The sequence below is a fragment of the Rhipicephalus microplus genome, chromosome 2 (genome assembly GCF_043290135.1).
Source record: "Rhipicephalus microplus isolate Deutch F79 chromosome 2, USDA_Rmic, whole genome shotgun sequence".
NCBI lineage: Eukaryota > Metazoa > Arthropoda > Arachnida > Ixodida > Ixodidae > Rhipicephalus > Rhipicephalus microplus.
In genome coordinates this window covers 68,460,953-68,484,476 of record NC_134701.1, presented here as the reverse complement: position 1 = coordinate 68,484,476, position 23,524 = coordinate 68,460,953, and the positions used below count along the sequence as shown (strand labels likewise).

At 46.1% G+C, this 23,524-nt stretch overlaps 1 protein-coding gene across 1 annotated transcript; it reads right to left on the bottom strand.

Annotated features, from left to right (window-relative positions):
• On the bottom strand, positions 1–23,524 carry LOC142784985 (uncharacterized). The gene is made up of 3 exons (XM_075883409.1): positions 23,320–23,524; positions 11,354–11,479; positions 1–251 (listed from the first exon to the last, which is right to left on the bottom strand). The coding sequence occupies exons 1-3, from the start codon at positions 23,509–23,511 to the stop codon at positions 105–107; spliced, it is 465 nt and encodes a 154-aa protein (XP_075739524.1). The 5' UTR covers positions 23,512–23,524; the 3' UTR covers positions 1–104.

Below are 23,524 nucleotides of genomic sequence, written 5' to 3'. Positions count from 1 at the left end.
TATACTTACAGAAAAATGGCATTATATTTAACGAAAGCAGAACATTGCGCTCTGTGTATATGCCGAAGAATGCTTCTGCAAACATATTCTTGACTGACAGATGTTCAAGTAATGAAGCGAACCAGTGCCTTAAGAATGCGTAGGCGACTGTATGGCCCTTCGCCGCACTCGTTAGCGAAGTCTTCGTACTGAATGTTGTCGGCCGCGAAAATATAGTGCAGGTTTGCCGGGATGCCAGGGGTCTCGAAAAGCTGCAGAAAAAAAAACAGAACACGTGCGATGAGCAACAGAGGACTTCTTTGTTGGGTGAGTCTGCATACGTTCATATTTGCTTGTACATTCAAAAGAAATATTTGTGTGGTAACCACAGTGCTTCCGTAATGACAAGATGGCCGAAATTCATGAGGACGGGGGAGAACATATGCTCAATTGCTTCTGAATTTCATTTGGGGAGCAGTCGTACATATTTCGATATATAGAATAGCAGTAGGGGCGCTATGTCACAATGTCACAATAGCTGTGCATCCACTATTGATATTTTGAACGAACTCCTCTGTTGAGGACAAAGCGAACAGCTTGCTCGAGAAGATAAGCATGTTGGCATGCTTTTTTAGAACACGCGGTTAGTAGAACATCTACGGTAAAGCCTAGTGTACGAATTGCGTATTCTAATTTTCTAGCAAGCACAATATAAAAAGCACCCTCAGCAGCCAGCATTCGAACGCCGCCGCAAATGGGCTTGTACAGTGCCGGCCACTGCTAGGGTGATGCGGGAGCCCGTGACCGTGCTCCGCTAAGCGCGCCGGCTGCCAGCGCGGCCCCTCATTGAACAAAAGCCTGCGCTTGCTGGCGTGCCTTCGCGACGTCTGCTACGATGCACGCGCTCTTGAGTGCACCGAGTCCGCAGTGCCGTGAAGCAAACATTGGTTACAATTTCAAGTATTTTATGCAACCCACACAACTTTTAGTTTCGCATTTTAAAGACGTGTCAGACGCTAAGCCATCTTTATCCACTAAAATACAGTGGTCCCTTCGCGTATACGCACTTACGTCTCTTTTGGAGCTAATGAAGTTGACGAACACTTATGACTTTTTCTCATTTTTTCAAGCTATGCGGCGTTATAGATTAAAATTTATTACTTGATTTTCATGTTTCTCTTGCGCTGAAAGTAGAAAGAGTGTGAAGATGGAGCCAAAATATTGATGAAGCAGAATCCTATTTGCTGCAAAATGAAAGAACGAAAACAAATAGGCGCATTTCCACGTCATTTTCTATTGTTATATTAGCAAATGACGGCTTCCATTACATTTACGCTATGCAGGTAGGCGTACTTGCAGTCTCATTTCTGCAAGAATGATGGCTATGGAAATTCGTAAGCTTGGGTTACTCTGTGATCACACTCGCACTTGTTGCAATAATGGGGGGGGGGGGGCTTTACATCCCTGAACGTCCTGTAACAATGTGATTATGAGAGACGTCGTCGTGCAGGGCCCGGGAATTTTCATCATCGGCACCTGAACCCGAAGTACGCGGGCCACCAGCATTTCCCTTTCACCCAAATGCGGCCAACACAATCATGGTGCATTAGATTCAGCAGATGGCTTTGCTGCGTCGACCTTCAGAGAACTTAAGCGAATTCCGGGGCTGTTGGCTACATGCATTGAATACAACAGTGAAACGTCGCCTACATTAAGCGGCCTCAAAAACAGGAGAACCGTCCAAAGGCCGATTGTGAGGGCGGTCAACAAAGAGATGCGCCTAGTGTTTGCCAAACAATATGAGCACTGGACTGATGAGTAGCAAAATTCTGTCTTAGCCATTTACCACAAGGTGCGACTAAAGGCAGCGTGTGTGGCACTCGGACAACTGCCGGTGAGAAACAGTTCGCATGAGCCCAGAAATTAGTACGTAGTGCGTTTACATCAAAACTTCGTACGCCATCATGATCACGTTGAATGCTTAAACTTAAGGCGCACTATCAAATCTTTCATTACTTTACATATAGATAATAAATATCACTGAAATTGGAAATGTTTCCACAGCCAGGCCAGTCATCATTTTCGGAAGTAAGCATGGAGTACGACATTACAACTACTGCTTTTATGAAATTGCATTCCTAAATTTCATCTTCGCCAAAAAACTCAATTGTGCACAATAAACTTCAACATCTCTCATCGTGAAAAAGGATGTTAAAAGCGCGCAGATGAAGTCACATAGTAATTTCTGCTCGAAAAGTTTAAATACAATTCTTAATATGCCAAACGTTTACAAAGCGTGTTTAAGCATATCGGGAAGTTCAAACAGGTGTGCAATTTCGTAATGTTTTGTTTCTATAAGAAAGCTAAACTCGGCAAAAAAAATTTCTTCTTTGGTTATATGCCTGAATTATTCCAGCGGGTAGCAGCAGCCACTGACTGTTCGTCTTTGAGTGCATGTCTGGGGTGCACTCCCACTGGCCGGCCGCGGAACCTGAGTGAGGATAAAGAAAAAAATGGCAGCTTATCCACGGGGTGAATGATGGAGAGTGGGGCGAAGCATCCGTCCGTCCGTCCATTCGTTCTTGCTTCCGTCCGTCCATGCGTCCATCTGTGTGACCATCCGTGCGTCCATCCTCCCGTCCGTGCGTGCGTCTATTCGTGCAACCTCACGTCAATCCGTGCGTTCGTCCCGGCGTTCGTCCACGCATCCGCCCCTGTGTCCGTCGATGCGTCGATCTGTTTGTGCAGCCATCCGAAGCGCCCGTTCACGCATCTGTCTGCGTGTCCGTTCGTCCATCTAGTTAACACTCCAAGTACTACCATCTTGCATCTTTTCATCATATATTCCGCATATAGAAGCACCGCCATCCAGCGGACAATCAAAGGACTAAACTAGAGGTGGCACACGCACACTTTTTCACGGCTTGCGCTTCGTGTCTAATTCCCACTTTTAACCACATCGAGTTTATGGTATATACTAGTTCACTGTGTTCATGGAGCTGCGGCCCAACGCTCTCTAAACCCTTCTAAAACCAAGCAGATTACGCCCAGCGAGTATAACGTAACAACCCCTTCTTGTCAGATAGTGCTCTATGTACATGCCAATGGCTGCTAACTGGGAGTGAGAGACAGGAGAATTCGGCTTTTAGTTAACGCGCATGCTGCGAATTTTTCATTGTTCAACAACGCACAGTAGAAATCTCCCACCGGCACCACCTAGGAGGTCAAAGCGTAAGACAGTGTTACGTGCTATACGACGACGGACCAACGGGTGCCGCTTTAAAGAGCTTCACCCCTAAAAGTTCACCGTCGATATGTGCTGTTCAGTCCTGCAAGATGTCGTGTCGCCATGCCGTCTGAATGGGCACTTCCCTGACGGCAACTTTATATTGTCACGCGCTAGGAGCTCGAAGAAACGTACAGGGAGGTGCAACTGTCAAAATCTGAGACACAAAGAAGGACGTCTCCGCTGGCACGGGTTGCTCGTCTTCGTATTCTTCGTTCACTGGCACAGAACTGGCTCACTGTTCATTGGCCCAGAACACCAGATGGCATTACTCCTCCCCCCCAAGAAAGTATCGGCCTGATGCTCAAGAAAAGTGTGAACAGTAGTGAGTCAAAGTAGACAACATAAACAAACATTAAACAAAATAGCGCACGAGAAAAAATGCGTCCTGGGCCCGGCAATCAGAAATAAACGGCTTTAACTGTTCACATAATGAGTTCACTGGCATACGAAGAAAATTCGCAACACTCCGTAAAGTATGATTTTAGGCGGACGATGTGTACAGTCTCTGGGCGTGGTAACCTGCGCTGGGATGATGGTGAGCCTTCGTCTGGAAGCACTTCGTAGCTGACGTCGCTAACACGTCTGAGTACTTTGTAAGTTCCAAAGTACTTCCTCAAGAGTTTCTCAATGAGACCTGGCCACCTAATTGGTGTCCAAATCCAAACTTGGTCACCAGGTTCATAATTAACTTCTTGATGGCGGATGTTGTACCGCTGTGCATCTGCGCACTGTTGACTTCTGATGTGCACATGGGCCAGTTGACGTGCTTCCTCAGCGTGCTGAATGTACTCAAAGATGTCGGGGCTAATAGGTCGAGCTTGTCGATGTCCTCATACGGAATCATGGCATCTAGTATAAATCTGATATCTCGAACATAAACGAGCCGAAATGGTGTGAAGCGTGTAGTTTCCTGCGTTGCAGCCTTGTACGCAAATGTTACGTACGGCAGGATGTCGTCCCACGTTTTGTGCTGCACATCCACGTACATAGAAATCATGTCGGCTAGCGTTTTGTTTAGCCTTTTTGTTAAACCATTACTCTGAGGATGATACGCAGTTGTCTTTCGATAGGTTGTATAACTCAACCAGAAAATATCCAAGAGCTTCGCTGTGGATGATGTCCCTCGATCAGTGATGACATATGACGGGGCGGCATGCCGTAGCACAATTTGATGCATAAAAAATGGCAACTTCAGCTGCGGTCCCTCGTGGCAAAGCTTTCGTTTCAGCATAACGCGTCAAGTAATCGGTTGCGACAATAATCCATTTGTTGCTGGAAGAAGACAAAGGAAATGGGCCTAGGAGGTCTATATTCCCTTGATCAAACCGTGTAGGGGGTGCATCAATTGGTTGTAGATGACCTGCAGTCTTTAAGGGTGGTGTCTTGCGACGCTGGCATTCACGGCATCCCTTCACGTAGCGTTTGACAAAGGCAGACGTTTTAGGCCAGTAGTGGTGATGTCGCCCCGATCCATAGTTCTCGAGTAGCCCAGGGGGCCGGATGTGGGCTCGTCATGGCAAGCTATTAAGACATCATCACGGAGGGCTTCAGGCAAGACGAGAAGATGAGATCTGTCACCAGCACCGGTGTTCTTTTTGTATAAGACGCCATTTCGTAGGCAAAATGATGGCAACGTTCGCGAAATCAGACGAGGAATGGGCGCGATGCCACCTTATCAGTAATCTATAATCATTCTTAGATCGGCGTCATTTCGTTGATGAGACATCAGATCCGGCCCGCTCAGAGTTGCCAAAGAGGCGCCGTCCTCTTCTGCACTTGTACTGGCGGATTGAAGAGGTGCTCGTGATAGCGTGTCGGCATCTTTGTGCTTTTTGCCTGACTTGTACACGATGGTGACATCAAATTCCTGTAGGCGCAGACTCCATCGTGCAATTCATCCTGAAGAATCTCGTAGATTGGTCAATGAACACAAAGCATGATGATCAGTCACCACCTTAAATGGTCTTCCATATAGATATAGCCTAAACTTTGTAATTGCCCAAACAACCGCGAGACAATCTTTCTCTGATGTAGAATAGTTAGATTCTGCGCGAGACAGTGTGCGACTTGCGTAGGCCATTACCCGTTGAATGCCGTCTTGTCGTTGTACCGAAATAGCTCCAAAACCATTATTGCTGGCATCAGTGCGTTTTTCTGTGTCAGAATCTTCATCGAAGTGGCCTAGCACGGGAGGGGAAGAGAGCCGGTGCTGTAGTTCCGAGCAGGCAGTCTGCTGTTCGTCAGCCCAGACAAATGGTGTGTCATCACGCGTGAGGGTTAATAGTGTCTCCGCGATGTTGGATAAATTTTCAATGAAGCGCTGGTAATACGCACACAGACCCAGAAATCGTCGAAGACTTTTTTTGTCAGTTGGAGTTGGAAAAGTGGCGACGGCAGCAGTTTTGTCAGGATCAGGCCGAACACCAACGGCGTTCACGACATGACCAAGAAACTTTAATTCTTCATAGCCGAAATGACAATTCTCAGACTTGAGTGAGAGACTGGCTGAGCTAATGGCTTCGAGTACATTCCGAAGGCGATGAAGATGCTCGTCAAATGTTTCTGAAAACCCAACGTCATCATCGAGGTAGAGGAGACAGCGTTTCCACTTCAGGTCTGCAAGGAAGGTGTTCATCATTCGCTCAAATGTAGTTGCAGTGGAACAGAGGCTGAAAGGGAGAGCTTTGAATTCATAAAGGACATCCTGCGTTACAAAAGCAGTCTTTTCCCGGTCACGTTCATCGATTTCTATTTGCCAATGATCACTCCTAGTAGACGGACGAAAAATACTTCGCGCGCCACAGCTTGTCCAGAGAATCATCCACTCTGTGCAACGGGTACACGTCTTTCTTTGTGACGTTGTTCAACTTCCTCTAGTCGACACAAAAGCAAAGCGTGCCATCTCTCTTTCTCACAAAAACGACTGGTGATGACCAAGGGCTGCTTGAAGGCTGTATCACGCCATCCTGAAGCATTTCCTTAACCGGCGTTTGAATCGCGTTCCGTTCGGTTAGCGAAACCCGATAAGGCTGCTGCCGTATGGGAGGCGCGTCGTCGTAGGTGGTAATACGGTGTTTCGTAATCGGTGTTTGACGTATTCTCGAAGAACGTGCAAAGCATGTGTGAAATTCCAGCAACAGCTTGCTCAAACGCTGATTGATTGCTTCAGAAAGTGTTGCATTGATGTCGACGCTGCAAAAAGCCACTTCAGCAGTGCCCATGGCCTTGGAAGCAAAACACTCAGTGACATTGGCGAGTGGGTCGGCCTAGGCGATGACAGTTCCAGGAAAAAGGTGCCTGTGCTCATAGCTGAAGTTTGTGATAAAAACGTCACATTGATCATCACGAAGGTCTACGAGGCTTCTTGCTACGTAGACATCCTGAGACAGCAGAAGCGAGTGATTGCTTTCCACGATTGCTTCGCCGTGCATCTCTCCGTCCCACGCCACCTGAACCACAACAGTTGCACGGGGTGGTAACGTGACAGCGTTGTCGATAATGCGAAAAGACAATCGGGAGTGGCTGGGGTCCGCGTAAGCTGTTGGGGCGTTTGCAGTCGCGAAAGTGACTAGACGTCATCGAATGTCAATTATAGCACCATGCTCCTTGAGAAAATCCATGCCAATGATCACATCTCGAGAACACTGCCGGAGAATGCTCAAACTGAACACAAATCTACAAGCACGGACTTGCAATCTTGCCGTGCACATACCGAGTGGTGTGACGATATGCCCGCCAGCTGTACGAATTGGCGTTCGGTTCCAAGGCGTCGTTACTTTTTTCAGAAGGGCGGCTAGTTTTTCGCTAATTATGGAATAGTCCGCACCAGTGTCGACTAAAGCGCTCACTTCGCGACCATCTAGCAGAACATGAATATGTAAGGAAACTCTTCCGCAATCAGCCAGCGATGTCATTGTCGATCTTTAGTCCACGTCGATAGGGGGCCTTGAGCATGACCAGCCTGAGCGGTCTTGCCCCCGAAGGTCGCTGTGGGTAGTTTTCCCGGCGCGGGCTAGGTGACCGGCCCTGCACCACGCCCGAATAGGTGCGATGATTCGGCGAGAACCGCCGCGCTGATGGAGAACGTGAGTGGTGCCGAGATGTCGATCCACGCTGCTGGGCGACGTAGTCCGCAATTTCCGGAGGCTGCTGGCTGAACCTAGGAGGTGAGGATTTGGCCGAAAAACCACGAAGTTCCAGCTCTCGATAAGTGCACTGTCGGTAGATGCACCCAGGTTCGCCACAGTGATAGCAAAGAGGACGTTGAACAGGGGCCAATCGCACGTCTGACATTCGCGGAATCGGTCGGCGGTCGATGAGGTACGGGCCCGCTTGGACTACCTGAAGCATGGATGGGGCCGTGGTATGAGGCGGAGTGAAATGCGGTGCAGGTTGGCGCAGTGTTTGGTCTGCCGGAAGCATGGCAGGGACCGCGATGGGAGGCGGAGCCAAAGGTGGTGCTGGCTGGAGCAGAGTTTGCGCATACGACATGCGAGGGAAGTCATTTAGGGGCCGTGGCTCTGTCTGACAGGATGGTTCTCGTAGTGCGAGCTGAACGTCATCTCGGACGATGCCGGACAATGAACTGACAGTGGGGGCTGAGGGTACTGATAACTTCTGCCGTTCTTCGCGGATTACAGAGCATATGAGCTCTCGGAAGACGTCGACGTGGCCCCCAAGACTGCCCATGTTGTCCGCAGCAGAGGCAAACTTCAATTGTCGCTCGTACGTCTGTGTCCGTTGCCGAAGCGTGCTTTCAATTAGGGCGGCTTCAGCAAGAAACTCTGAGGTAGTCTTGGGAGGGGGGCTGCGTACAAGACTACCAAACACTCTGACGTAGTCTTGGCGGGGGGGGGGGGGGGGCTGCGTACAAGACCACCGAACAACTGCTCCTTAACTCCACGCATCAGGTATCGCACCTTCTTCTCTTCCGGCATGTGGAGTCGGCTCGTAGAAAAGGCGCGTCATGTCCTCAACATACATTGCTTCGCCTTCATTTGGCATTTGCATACGACACTGGAGTTCACGTTCAGCTCCCTCTTGGCGATCGGGACTTGCATACGTTTCGGAAAGCCGGCGTTTGATATCTACATGCGACGGGAACAGACCTGCCCGTTTTCGTACCTAACACGCGCCCCGTCATTCAAACTAAAGTAGGCATGTCGGAGCTTGTCTGTGTCATTCCACATGCTATGAGCGGCAACGAAGTCATAGTGGAATAACCAATCCTCAACAACCTCATAGACAGCACCTGGAAAGGGATTCGGCGTTCGTGGTTTGAACATCGCATAGTGCATTGGCGTTGCACCTTCCATAGCGGCTGGATTGGGACGGCGCTGCCTGGGATAGTTGGGGCAGTCATCCTCTCTGAGAGAAGTCCAAACTCGTGGTTCAGTCCACGAATTCTTTGCCTAGCGCGGTAAACAGGCGTAACCACTGTTATGGGACTGGAGCTTCTTGTACTGGGAGGGGTTCGGTGCATAGGGTACCCCGCATCTCCACAAGTTGTCACGCACTCGGAGCTCGAAGAAACGTACAAGGAGACGCGACTGTCAAAATCTGAGACACAAAGAAGGACGTGTCCGCTGGCACGGGTAACTCGTCATCGTCTTATTCGTTCACTGGCACAGCACTGGCTCTTGCCCCGCCGCGGTTGTCTAGTGGCTAAGGTACTCGGCTGCTGACCCGCAGGTCGCGGGATCGAACCCCGACTGCGGTGGCTGCATTTCCAATAGAGGCGGAAATGTTGTAGGCCCGTGTGCTCAGACTTGGGCGCACGTTAAAGAACCCCAGGTGGTCAAAATTTCCGGAGCCCTTCACTACGGCGTCTCTCATAATCATATGGTGGTTTTGGGACGGTAAACTCCACATATCAATCAGAACTGGCTCACTGTTCACTCGCACAAAACACCAGGTGGCAATATTGCAGTTCGTCAACACTCTCAATCAGAAGCCCAGAAAAGTTGGAGCATTACTGAAGTCTCGGTATGTCGAAGTTCTTGAGTGGCGTGTGCAACCTCCAGACCTCAATATTATTGAGAACAAGTGGAGCCCCGTATAAGTGATGTTGTTACACCGGTACCTCCTTCGACTCACTGTGGATGCGCTGTAGACTACTGTAGAAAAAGAACGGGAGCAGCGTACAGCCAAATGCGGACTGCTAAGCAGGATGGCGGCTCTCGTTTATGCTCCCGGACACGCCACCCGTTTCTTGAAGCGAAAGAGCGCTCAAGGTGGAGTATATCGCTCAACGCGATCTGTGTTAATTTGGTGTGGCATAAACGTAGACTCGTAATTTTGCTCACCTTCATGCTGTGACGTCAACAAGAAGTGTGTATGGTGTCAGATAGCCTGATGTTGTTTTAGCCATAAGAATTCTTGGCGATTATCGTTCTTGAATAAACTTTTTATGTACTCTTTTTTGATTTATAAAGCTCCAATTTGTCGTTTTATTGTTCGCGTAAGAAAACGGCGAGATATTTTGTCTATAAAACACGCAAATCAATAGTCTTCTTCAGTGAGTTGTATGCAAAACAGTTGCAATAAAAATATTTTTTGTGATGTTTTAAAGTGAACAGTTGAACTGTTTTATATATTATCGGATGACACCACTCACGCAATCACACAACTGCGATCAAGACCATAAAACAATGACCAAGGATTAGACCTCAACAAGCTCCCTCTAAAAATGCACGCAAAATTGCCGTTCTAGCTAGACTAGTTAGAGCCGACACCGAAATCTCTGTTTTAACGTTGCCTTGTGGAGTCCTCTAAAGAAATGTAGCATTTGTTTCAACGTTTCGCTCAAAAAGAACTATTTATTACCTTCGATTCAAAGATACGAAACTGCATTTTTATGAGTATTTTTATTATGAAGTGCACTTCACTGGCGTTCGTAATCTAGCGATCTCCAAGTGTCGACACTACATCTAAAGGCTGTTTTGGCTGCAGGAAATACGTTATTGTAAGCAAATTTTTGTTTCACAGCACTGCAAGCTCGCCGCATCAAGAGCGCGAGCATTTTAGCAGACGATGCAATGCCTGCTGCGGCGGCGCAGGTTTGCTTCGATGCGCGGCTGCGCTGGCAGCAATGACAGGCCGCGAAGCGCGGCCTCGCGCTCGCGCATTCACCCTAACAGTGGCCGACACTGTACACTCGACTTTCTTGCAAGTTGGTTGGTGCAAGTGCAAAGATTTTTACACTGAGCTTTTCACCGCATTTATCATTTCCGATGGAGGCGGAAATGTTGTAGGCCCGTGTGCTCAGATTTGGGTGCACATTAAAGAACCCCGGGCGGTCGAAATTTCCGGAGCCCTCCACTACGGCGTCTCTCATTATCAAATGGTGGTTTTGGGACGTTAAACCCCACATATTAATCAATCAAATCACCGCATTTATGTGATGACTTAAATCGGTACATGAGCGACACGCCAAATGCCGGCGTGAGTGGGCGTTTCTATTGTACGCTCAGCCATGCTCTCGCGTAAGTTCCGCGTTGGGTAGGTGTCTCCAGTGCTTCTCTTGTTAGTCGCCTAAAGGTATGCGTGCATGATTGGTCAATTTTCAGTGAATGCTTTGTCGAAAAAGATTTACCACGGTGCAGTATGCTCGAAAATAAGCCGGAAATGTGATCCTTATTTTGGCCCAACGTCGACGACACTTTGTGCAGCACACTCTAGTCGCTAAATCGACACTGTAGCAACAAAACAGCGCGTAGGAATCATGACGAGAGTGAGCGATCAAGTTTCATTACGTGTCTTCACGTGACTTATTTACCTCCTGTCACCCCTGTCTTAGTAGTTTCAAGTTTGTTTGGGACGAGAGAAGCTGCAGTGCTTGATAGAAGAAGCTTAAAAGGGCTTTTTGGCTCAGAAACTGATGATTACTGGAAAGAGTGGTCGAGACCTCTCTAAAGTGAAAACCATAGTTTGCTCATATGACTCATTAGGCTGCTTCTATGCAGTAGAATACATCATTTAAAGCTGTCCATTCCCACGCCCCACAAAAGTGCCGCAAGTTCCTGGACAAACAATACCACAAATAAATTTCAGTTAGCATAGTCAATGTTAACTGGGCCTTCCAACCTTGAAGCGAAGTGAGGCGCTGTTGTCGTAGGTGAACAACATTTTCTCTGACATGTCGTATGCAAACTCTGCCTGGAAGTTGTCATCATATCTGAACGTGCTCTTGTAGTTCGAGAGCTTGCAGACCTGTTAAAAAGAGAACAGCGTTGTCATTTTTGAAAAAAAAATGTCGCAATAAATGATGTAAACATCCCGAAAGACGAAGTTGCAAAACGCGTCATGCATGCCTGCAAAAAAACATTCAGCTCTTGGTCACGCAGGTTATCGGCACAAAAGCCATATCTTTCTTCATTGTTGATCAGTTATCTTTCAGCACATGCGAGCCGCTCGAGCAAGTACTTTTGATCATGCACCGGAAACTTAATGCGGTGTGCATATTATTTCAAATGTACTACGGTTTTCGACGTGAATTGTTGCAGGTGGAAGCAGTATGGCCGATAAAGTTTTCAGCGATCCTGGCTATGGCACATTACGTGGCCTATTGGCTTCATAGATGCGGGTGATCAAAACTTGTGTTTCGCGGATGTCATAAGTAACTTTCCAAAGTAATTATCCAACGTACTTCGTAATAACAGTAGGCATTGCCGTATAAACTGTAAGAAATTGAAAATATTTGGACGAATTCACTGCAACACTGCAGGACGAAATCAAGTTTATCCATGGCATTCTATTAGGACCTGCCAATGTCCTATAACAGCGAAGTGCCTGCGTTACAAAAATATTCATGTTGATGGAAGGTGCGTAACCAGTACTGATATCGAGGTTAATGTAAACCTACAGCAATTCTTGACATTTCAAGCAGCTGGTGCTGCGAGCTCGCAAAGTAGCGCAAAGCAATGGGGCCCTGGACTGAGGACCCCACTCAATGAAGGCTCTATGTATACACAATGGCTAATAAAAGTTCATTCTCTCTCACTCAAGTATGCACACCGTGTGACCATACAAGACTACTAGAGATCACCATCAGTGCAGCTAATGTGCACACTATGTATTAGGCACTTATTAAGTTCAAAGTATTTCTTTGTGTTCTGCAAGCACTCTTGACCTCTATCTACGTATCAATTTATCTATTTAGCCGTCTATGTCTAGGTGCTCTCATTATCACCCCCTTAACTTAGGGTACGAATAAATTAGTACGGGATGGTAAGGCGGTTTGACAAATACGACATGCGGGTCACGACATCAATGCTGTCACAATGTTCTCGCGTTCGTCGTCAAACACTTTCCAAGGAACAGTGACACATACCCGGGGGTGGGTATAAGCCACTGGTGTGCGGGTATGTGCCACAGGAGATAGACAATTACGCAGGAACGGTAAGAACACAGATGAGTTATTTTAATGCTTGAGCGATAAGAAAAAGCTGATATACGCAGCGTTGTCTGGATCAATGCAAAGAATAAATGTGTGTGTCAGGAGAAATTGGTCTCTAGCATCCTGCGTGGCAATAAACCATTCTTCCACAGAGCCACACAAGGTATCGGAAACGCCTTTCAAGTAGACCTTGTGTTCATGAAACGTCAATTCTGGTTGCAGTACTGGTTATCGTGTTTCATAAACATTACAAATGTACTCCTATGATACAGCCGTTATGTCAGATTAACGTCAATTGTAGTTAGGCGCCATCTGCTGAGGTTGATTTGTGTAGCATTGTTGAGAGCTACCATCTTCCTGAGCCCCGTGCAAACACCAATGCTTCACATGGGCTTACCGCTTGTGGTGTTGCTAATATTCATGTTGCTGTTGGCATCGTTACGCAACCTCAAAGAACTGCTAATATAAAATATAAGCAGCGGTTTAGCGTATGTGTGTGCGTGGATTTGTACAGATATTTGCCACTTCGTGACATTTAAATGAATAAAAACAAAAACACGTAAGTCTTTGCTCCGTATGCATCGGATACTATAGATTTCCAGGATACGTGGGATGTGCTGAATTTTTATCGAAGAACTGGTAAGAACTTAAGATCAAGCAAAGGTTCTCTGGTTGTACCAGAGGTGGTCTTTTACTTCTTCTAAGCTGTGTGCATTGCATAGGCACTGCTCATTAAAATACGTTTTAAGATAGGGTCGACGTGGTGGTATTCTCAGGCAAAGATATTTTATGAAATGAGTTGTATAAAAATGTACGTACAAAAAATCGGTCACGCCAGTGAAGAAATATTGTTATAGGTCTTTGAAGAGCCCACGCACCAGCAAACCGAGCAACAAACATCCGCAGAAAAAATCTCCACTTTTTTACAGTATTTGTTAGGTACAAAAGCTATGGCCATAGACCACTCCCTAGGAGCTGCCATAAGATCCGAAAAAAAACGCATTATCATGAGTTTAAATCTGGTGACACGTCCTACATGATTCTAAACAGAAGCCACGCCAGCCGTAGAGTTAAACGAAAATGCAAGCTTAAAACGCCAATACATTGTGCTGCATGTACTATTCAGTCAAAGCCTTGTCAGAAATACATCGCAACTTAGCCGTTTTGTTGTTGAGCTAAAAGTGGGCTAGAACACTGAACGTCGTGTGCTTGAGTAAAGCAGTGTTCAGACTACGTGCGCTACGTATGGACCATCGGTAAGGACCATAACCGTAAACGCAAGAAACGTAATGTGCTTGATGAGACGTTGTTGTTTTACCGTAAAGACCGTAACGTAAAGGACGTAAGTGTTGGGGGGCCCGCGACTTTTACTACAACTACTGATACAACCGTTACGTATAAAGCAATGGGCAAACCAGATTCGGTTTCCCCTTTTCGTTAGTTGGGCTTCCTGTCTCTCCAGATTGAGCGTCTTCATGCTCGTCTTCAAAGCCACGTACTAGCGTGTCTGTGCATTTGGTTTGCCGCACTAGAAGGCAGACGCTTCGTGCGTATCAATGAGAGCGCTCGTCTCCTTTCCCGTGCAATTCAACCATGACCGCCATAGCCAAACACGCGATTAACGCTAGGCTACAATTGTAGTCAGGATGCATTGAGGAAGGAAACAACTTAGGAGAAGCCCTGACATCACTCGTTGTGAAGCCGTGGTGAAGCCGAAAGTCGGCCATATTGACTGGGCGAATTCTCCTCTCTTGTTTGCATCTGAATGTAAAGCAGAAGGCACGACTCTCTCTCCGGCTCGGAAAGCACGTGGGCTGCGCAGCGCGCGTGTCGTGACGATCCGAAACTAATGGTATGGGGGCTCAACACTCCTGGCTAGTGCGACACCTTCGGCGAAATCATTTCGTCTGAGCATTAACAGCGTGTAACAGCTCGCCGACAACGAAGCAAGTACAAGAGAACACGCGCTAGGTGCACTGACAACAGGAAGTGTATCATGTCGTCAATTTAGCAATTGTGCAGACAATACGATCGATCGTACGCCTTAATCTACGAGTGCATTCCGCCACGCGGCCGACGCAGTGCCCGGTCACTACGCCCGTGTTCTGCGTGAAACTCACCGGTGTCAGCATACTGCGACAGTGCTGACTTTCAGCACGGTGGAAGGGACACTTGAACGTGTTTGCTCTTCCGTTGACATTGCAATGCCGGGAGCGAGTACAACAAGCGGAATAGAAAAGGTGTTTTATTACGCACATGCAGGTTGTTACTGTACACATACCGAACATGAAACTACGCATGGGCACATGGTCCTCATGGCGTCTTGCTGGGCACAAAAGTTTTGTCCGTTGTCACAAGCAGCAGCACTGCACAACCATCACTGACCTGCAAGGTGTTCGTCGTACTTCCGCTTCGCCATGGTGGACAACGCATATTCGCTGAACAATTCAAATGCTTCATCCCCGTCATCCGCAGCACGACATATAACTATCCGCTCATTTTACGTACTGTTGAGGCCCCGTGGCAGACAAAAAGGTTTTGTAAAGATTGCTAGGAGTACAATAACTGCCAGAAGAACACTACGTTACTAATAACGTGGCGCAGAGCACGAATAGTGTCCACCACGGCTCAGCACGAGACGTGCGCAGGCGCACATGCTGCCGACAGCCGCGGCCGCTCATTGCAAGACCATATACACTGCGTAACACGTAACTACAGTGTACTCCAAGTGTTGAGTGGCGTCTGATCGCCGCCTGATCCCTTCCGCGTTGCCCGTAGCAGCCGCGCTGCAATCGAATAGTACTGAAAGAGCCACGAACCGCGTGCAGGAACTGCTATGCGCTTCAGCTCCTTCGTAGCACTTTCTTTATGCAGATTTCTTGGTACCTGCCCATAATTCATGTCTAGAACACAATTCCAAAGCCCTTGCAGTATGGCACAGCAATCTACTGAATTCGAGCTCCATAAAATTCTTTCTGAGAGTGAAAATATTTCAGAAAGGGTGTGTCTTATACTGATTTGTTCTGTCTCAACTCTTTCTCTTTTGGTTAGGCGTCTACAATATTCAGAATAACTGAGCCGATTTGTTGGACGTTAGCTGTACTCAGAAAGCTGTGAGATTAAAAAAATGCCGTTTGAAACACCCGCAGCACCATGAGGCCGTAAGTAGAGAGGGGAGAGGGAGGGAATCTCAACCACCTACTACACCACGAAATACTAATTTAACTTTTTAGGGTGTACTAAAATATATACACGCATTCACAGCGACCACCAATTGACAAAGTTAGTCATTCTGCTGCACTCCCCCTCAAAAAAAATTCTTGCTGTTTGCTTTGCACCGAACGTTTACAGTTGGCGATGCCGAATATATCAGGTCTCTGTACATATACGCACTGTAAATTTCACCTTTTCGACAATATGACGTCTTAAAACTAGTTTATGTCTAACGTAGCCGGAAGAGAAATGCACCGCCTAATAAATGATAGCTGCGCTAAGAGGCATTGCATTGATATTGTTAATGGGGCGGTGACGTGTGGCCTAAATGTGTATATAAATAAATAATTATATATATATATGTATATATATATATATAATTATATATATATATATATATATAAATATTTATATATATATATATATATAATGAGATTTAACAGACAGCAATGCCATTGAATGTACAGGGGAAGTTGTTAGAACCAATGGAATGTAAATAAGAAGAAAGAAAAGTGGGTGAAAAAATAACCAGCCGTGAGCAGGAATCGAACCTACGACCTTCAAATAACGCGTTTGATGCTCTTCGAAGGTCATAGGTTCGATTCCTGCTCACGGCTGGTTATTTTTTCACTCACTGTTCTTTCTTATTTACATTCCAATGGTTCTTATAACTTCCCCTCTACATTCCTTGGCATTACTGTCTGTTAGATCTCATTAATAATGTGTCAAAACACGGAAAAACGAGCTCTTAGGTATAAATTTCTTTCCGATATATATATATATATATATATATATATATATATATATGTGTGTGTGTGTGTGTGTGTGTGTGTGTGTGTTTGTGTGTGTGTGTGTGTGTGTGTGTGTGTGTGTGTGTGTGTGTGTGTGTGTGTGTGTGTGTGTGTGTGTGTGTGTGTGTGTGTGTGTGTGTGTGTGTGTGTTTACGGTGTACATATAGAAGTTAAATTTCTCAAAGCAAGATGCACCATTGCCTGTCTACACTTTTGACACTTAATAATAGAACTACACTTAAAATACAAAACATTGTCACAAATTTGCTGGCTTCCAATGGCGTTACACCAATAAAATATTTAAAAAGCAGCACAATTTAAGGTGTCGATACGAAGTGAGAACTGGTTACAGTAAATTTACGCAGATTTACCGGCGGGATAAATATACCATTGGCACTTTTTAATATGTTTGTGTGTTGTTTTTGATTTGCTCAATATGTGTTAAGGTTTTCAGAAAGCAATAATTATCTTCCGAAAAACTGGCATGAGAAAACTGAGACGTCAGCGATTTAATTGTTGTAGCAACGTTACGTATACTCGGGCTCCCTGTGAAACAATCGAGTGCATGTACACTCATATCAGGAACACTGTGCGTTAGGTATCGTAGAGACTGCTGACAAAACGGGCGTATTAATTAATCGCTGTTTTGATACTTCTCCTCTCTTTGTAGTTCACCAGTGGTCATTTATGATGTAACGTAGCTCAAAGCACTGCTTGAGTGAGAAGCTAGGCGGATTCGCTCTAATATTGATTGGCTTTTTTATGGGTCAGTAGTCTCTTGAAACAGTGAATGTATATACGCGATTTCGGCGTGCCTGCATATTCACTCGTGCACCATGGCGCGTAGCAGGTGCGTCTACTAATAAAGGCTCAGAAACGAATTAAACGCGCTAAACACGGGCAATCACACGCTTTCACAGGCTTCGGCGTGTGCGCTCCTAATGCAGACGCTTCTGAGATTTTCTGTACATTGGGACAATAGCACCGCTGCTACTGTCACACGCAGGAGAATCAGCCGAGAAGCGGCGCGGCCGCATCATTCATTCCGTCACCCGCTTCTAGTACACTGTAACATAGGCTGTGTTCGAATTCTTAGACAGCACGTAGACAGCCTACGCAGACTGCTTAGAAGACAGCACCGAGCCCATGCTGTCCGAGATTTAGAACACTTCTAAACGGCTTTTACGCGACGATGCGCCACCTCGCTACGAGAAGAAAAAGCTCAAAGAAACAAACGTAACAATCGTATTTCTGGCTTATTTTGTGTTGAAATCAAACACAAATAAACGTTACTCACATTAAGCGTCTGGGAAAGCGTCTGCTTGTGTGCAGACGACCATTCTGGCGAGATTTGATCTATCTGAGCGATTCGCTGAGCCGCCATCTTGTTTAGACAGTAAAGTAGCCTGCATTGTACTTTTCTACGATGCGGTATTCTCGGAGCTGTCTACTTTGCCGGCTACGGGATGATTGAAAAGGGACTTAAGATGGCCGCCGTCTAATAGCTGTATATTTAGCCGTCTACGGAGAGTGTTGGAACACAGCCATAGCCGTAGCAACGCCACCATTGAGCCAATGAATATGGCTGCCATGATGTCATTTTCTCAACACTTTTCACGTAGCGCGCCGGCTGGTCATGCCCTCTCCTATGTTTTCTTCCTCCGTGCGAGTATGCGATGCTCAGTCAGAATAATCATTGGCGTCTAGCAAAAAAAAAATCCAAGGTCCATTTAAATTGTCGCGAAAGTCAAAACTGAAAGTGGTCTCAAACCCATTGCGACAGATGTCAACCAGCACGTGACGATTGAAGCGGGACTAGGTGAGAGGGGGACAAATAGGGGAAAGAAAAAAGTCATTGAACATTTCTTACAATAAAATTGTATATTAATGAAGCTTTGGTCTTTGGTATGTGGCTGAGTGGCTTTTTTTCGTTTGCTTTTAGAAACAGTAGACACATGCTGGCAATCTGGTAACATGGGCCAAGGGATTTGGGATAGCATATTGCCGTATCCAGGCAATATGCTATCAGAGCTTGTGTCGGCATGTTCTTCGGTTCGGCGCATGAACAGGTCAACGAGGCATAACTCATTTTTACGTGGTGGTGTCGTGTGTACCTACTGAAGTTTACTTATTTTTATGTGCACTTCATAGCTCAAAAACTTCCTAGAATGTGGAGATAGGCGCTCCCGTGACACTCGACTGCTTTCGCTGGCGCACGGCCGGCGTGCCCTTGCCTTTGGTGACAGTGAACGCAACAGGCTAAGCAACAAGATGCTGTACTCTACGGCTGCCAAAGCTATAATTTTAGGATCGCTCTCTCGCTGCAGTAGTTTTCAATGATAGGGCAACGTGATTTTTCGAACTATTATGTTATTGTGCTCGTGAAAAGTTGTCTCACAATTGTCTCTGCAATATTTCTTGTGCATATGCAAGTACGTCATCTGGCTAATAAAACAACTTTGCTTCATCAATCTTTGTTATTTTGTTTCGTTTTTCTCTCGCATGCAATTAGTCACACACAATTGGTCACAATAAAATCACGTATTATTAAAGGCACGTAGCAGGTCAGCAATTAAGACAAAATTCAATTTCGTGCCATGTTGGACAAATGCGCCACTCGCTAGTGCTTCCGGTTGTGACGTCATACTTTATTGTTTGTTTGTTTTTTGCTGTTAGCTTTCCTCTTCTCACGTAGATGGTGATGGTGGCGACGAGACGCCAACTGCTGGACACATGGGCTTCTAATGGAAGTTAAGCTACCAGGTTACATATACCTTGCGTATTGTACCAAAATGATCAATGTGAACATACACGGTCGCTAGCTACGCAAACAGACGATGCAGCTCTTACGTGATACGACTTTTATGAGAGATGCGGCAGCAGCCTGAATTCGGCTTATTGAAGCCTCAAGAACAATGGAACAAATCCTTGTAGCTTTGAGCTACAAACGAGTAGTTGTCTTCTTTTCCTTTCTTGGGTCCTGACGGTAATGAATATGGCAGCCAGCATGCCAAAGTTGAACTGTTCACTAGGCCGAACTTGGTGGCCTGTAAACAAAAAGCCTGATTACAGCAATACATGCTGGCACTGATAGCGGTAAACAGAGCGTCGGCCGTCAATAAACTGACATGTGGTGATGTGCGTCCGCACTCATACGTGTGCTGAAGAATGTTCTAGGGTTATCACAAGCCGCCACGAATGTTCCAGAACAATGTGTTAGGTTCGCGTACTGCACGTAATCACATCGGAGGGTCCTAATATTGTCCCTGCGGTTCCCGGTTCATTTGCGTGGTTCACGCAAGCCAGCACTCACACATGGAAGGGGGTGATAAGAAAAGTAGACAATTGAATGTGTCAAAATTACTTAACACTTCTGACGCACTGAAGCAGTGCTACGTTGAAGAGAGTGACTCGCTAACAAAACATTTAATATTAAAAATGGTATAAATTCTTTTTTATGGAAGAGCAACTGCGGCCAAACAGTGCTAAGCCCACACTGAAAATAATACCATGTATAGGTGAATGAAAAGTAATTTCTCTGTACAATATATAGCATCGTAGTTCTGCCTTTAAAAAGAATAGTTTGCTTCATAGAAGCACGAAATAAGGTAACACTGCAGCAGGACTTTGAAACCTCATATTGATATTACTACTAAGCGCGTAAGTAAGCATGCGATTAATTATAAGTAACACTTCTTTCTTAGTTAATGGGCCATTTCTTGAGGCTATGCAACGAAAGCTTCCTGCACCTAAAGGGATTTTGAACTGCTTCAATAACAAGAAGCATAGCAAACCTTTTGTCCTTCCTTACATCCAGGAAAGCCGCACTAAGGCATGCAATGTTTTTTTTTGTGATGTAGTCACGTGACATCTTCTTACGTAGTATCAATATTACGTTAAATCGTGACGTCATCCAGTCGTGAGCTTTCATGACGTAACTGTGTATGGCGCCAGTGAGTGCACTGCACTTTGTATGCACTGTAAAATGACGCATCTTGAAGAGCGATTGATGGCTTGAAAGGGCACGCACTTCCTCATAGACGTAGAGGACGAGGAAGGACGAGTCATGTGATACCAGGCACGCGAAGGAGCAAATAAAACTTACGCGAGCTCTGTCATGTAAAATTTGTGAGGCGAAGGTCGTTTAAACGGAACCACAGTTAGTGCAGTGGGAGTGACGGGGGCGGGGGGGGGGGAGGAGAACAGGACGACAACGTTCGGTAAAGAGGATTTGACCTCCACACGCCATATGCCCGTGATGTATCGACGTATTTCAAGTTTCTCCCTTACTTATTGCGCACTGTCACATAGAGCACGATCAAAAAATAGAGCTCGATCTGATGGGTTTCTTGAATGTCATTTGAATTTCTAAAGCTTTAGCTAAATATATCTTTCCAATTTTCAATTCGTGGCTTGCCTCAATGTCTACTGTATCATATACGACAATCAGCTTCACCCATACGTACTTGGTTTTACTTTTGTCAGGTATTCAGGGCAACTCGTTTCTGCGCATGCGTGGTCTCAAAAAAAAAACAGAGCGTCACTCACTTTTACTGAATCAATTTGCATAGACTTTGCACTTAAGGTGCAATGCTAAAGAGACAGTGGAGCTGATAGGCATTTATGTAGTGTTTGCTTTGGTAGTTTTCATAAGTTTGTCAAATTTTCTTTCTTTCTTCCTCCACTTATTTTTTTTCTCTATTCTGCTTTTAAAACGAAAGCATTTTTATGCCGTGGTCCACCACGCCACTACTGACTTATTCGTGCCACGGTTCCGACTCTGTAAATTATACACTAACGGATTGCAAAGAAAAAATAACAGCACATCCCAGGAGTGATGGATGGTGAGTGAGTGAAGCACCTGGCAGCCCGTCCGCGCTTCTAGCCGTCTGTCTATGCGTCCGTCCGTGAGTTCATACATCTATCTGTCCGTCTGTTCGGCGTCCGTGCGTCCGCGCGTCCGTCCACCTGTTCATTCGCCCTCAAGTCTGTCTGTGCGTCCGTCCGTGCACCCATCTAGTGAACACTCCAAATACCACCATCTCGCATCCTCAGGAGCACATACCCGCTCTAAAACGGGTATGTAGCCACTGGTGGCTACATACGCCAACGGAAGATGGACAGACACACACCCTAAGAAGCTTCGATATATAAGATTGCGTTGCCAGGTTTCAAACCTACATGCTGCTCCGCAGTGCGCCACGTAAAGTGACTACGCCAAAACGTGTACGTTGTCCAGTTTATTAACGATGAGCTGTTCACCATTTACAGTATAGTTACGGTTGGCACCATGTTCTATTGGCAGTTGTCAGAGCAAAGCTACTTCTGGGTATTTTCTTCATCATTAGCGAGATGGCGTGAAAGGTGCGCGTTGGGTGCACTCTGAAAGTGTTCGCCTCGCGCGTTACCATTCGCGCTCGCTCGAGTGCGCGTGATTTTCTCGTGATTCAGGTGCTTTGTATGTCTTGTGGATCCATCACTAGTTTCCTCTGATGTTACACTAGTTGAAGAGGGCATGAAGCACACATCACTGACTGCCGTGGCTGCGTTTGCGAAACGAATAAATTGCTCACACTCGAAGCTGTAATAATTGTGACAGTTGCTCGCGCTCTTCCTGCGTATAATTGTGCTTTAGTGTCGTGCGTCTTTTCTTGAGTTTGAGCAGCGCGCTTGAAGTGTCGAGCTGTGACATTTGTTAGTTCGCGCTCATCCTGTGTTAGCTCATTTAGTGCAAACTTTTGCTTAGTGGTCCACGATGAAAGCTGCAAGCTGCTTGCCACTCTTCGCCTGAGATAACTATTTGTTGTGGTATCATTCATTTTATCGTCCTTGTGGCGAAACCATCCACTATAAACGCTCGACTGATCCTGTGAAACCAGCTTTGATTTTATTGTGATTGCAATTTCTAGACACAAAAATCAGATGCTGTTTTCTGGGCACGATTTTTTGTTTAGTTCTATTCATTTCTCTCTGTCTCTATTTCTTTCTCTATATGGCTCTTTCTGTGTTGCCTATTTCATCATTCCTTTCTTTTTTTCTTTGTACCTTTTAACTACATCTTTTTCTAACGATGGCCTTCTCTGTCTCACTCCTCCTGCTTTTTCTCGCTCTAAATCTCTCTTTCTCGACCTTTCTATAATGTGTTTTATTATCTCTGTCGTTCTCTTTTCCCTTTCTCCTCCTCCTCCTCCTCACCATCATATCTCCTCTCCATCTTCCTTCCACTGCCACACTCTTGCTGCCCTGTACTGTGCAGAGCTATGTCATTCAGTGTTCGCGTGCCCGGATGGCCGATTGGTTAGGACCATCGCCTTCGCGTCCGAGGTACGTGAGTTTCTGTACCTCCTCAGGCAGATTTTCTTTTACGAAAGCTCATCTCCTCTTGATGCCTTTCTGTTTGTCACTCAGTTTCGCTTTTCGTTCCCTCTCTCTTTTTATTTCTCTCTTACTCACTGCTTGTTATCTTAGCATCGGGGTTAATAAAGGACACGCCGGATAAATTTGCGCACGTGCCCCAAGAGCGAAGCAAAAAAAATAACAACGACGAAGGCATTCCCCCCCCCCCCAGTTCATGATAGTTTTGGTCTTAAAGTACATCTTACGCCTAGCTCGAACAGCAGAGCTGTTAAAAGTAGAACTGTCGTACTCACTTCAGCAATGCTCCATATTTGGTGCCCGTCCGGACCTGCGCCCTGTGTATTTGTCGTGCACGGCTGACCGAGTGAGTAGTTTCCCGGAACCTTAGGGAGGTTGTCCGGATACTTGGGCGTGTACCAACGGCCACCCATACCAAGGGACACAGCAACTGCGATTGTAACGGCCAGCTCCTTAAATTTTGCCATGGCCGATAGAACG

Excerpts from the sequence above, each read along its gene's own strand:
- LOC142784985 (XM_075883409.1), bottom strand. The coding sequence starts at position 23,511 with ATGGCAAAATTTAAGGAGCTGGCCGTTACAATCGCAGTTGCTGTGTCC. Across the intron at positions 11,480-23,319 it reads AAATATGGAGCATTGCTGAA|GTCTGCAAGCTCTCGAACTA; the intron begins GTGAGTACGACA and ends TCTTTTTAACAG. Across the intron at positions 252-11,353 it reads GCGCCTCACTTCGCTTCAAG|CTTTTCGAGACCCCTGGCAT; the intron begins GTTGGAAGGCCC and ends TTTTTTCTGCAG.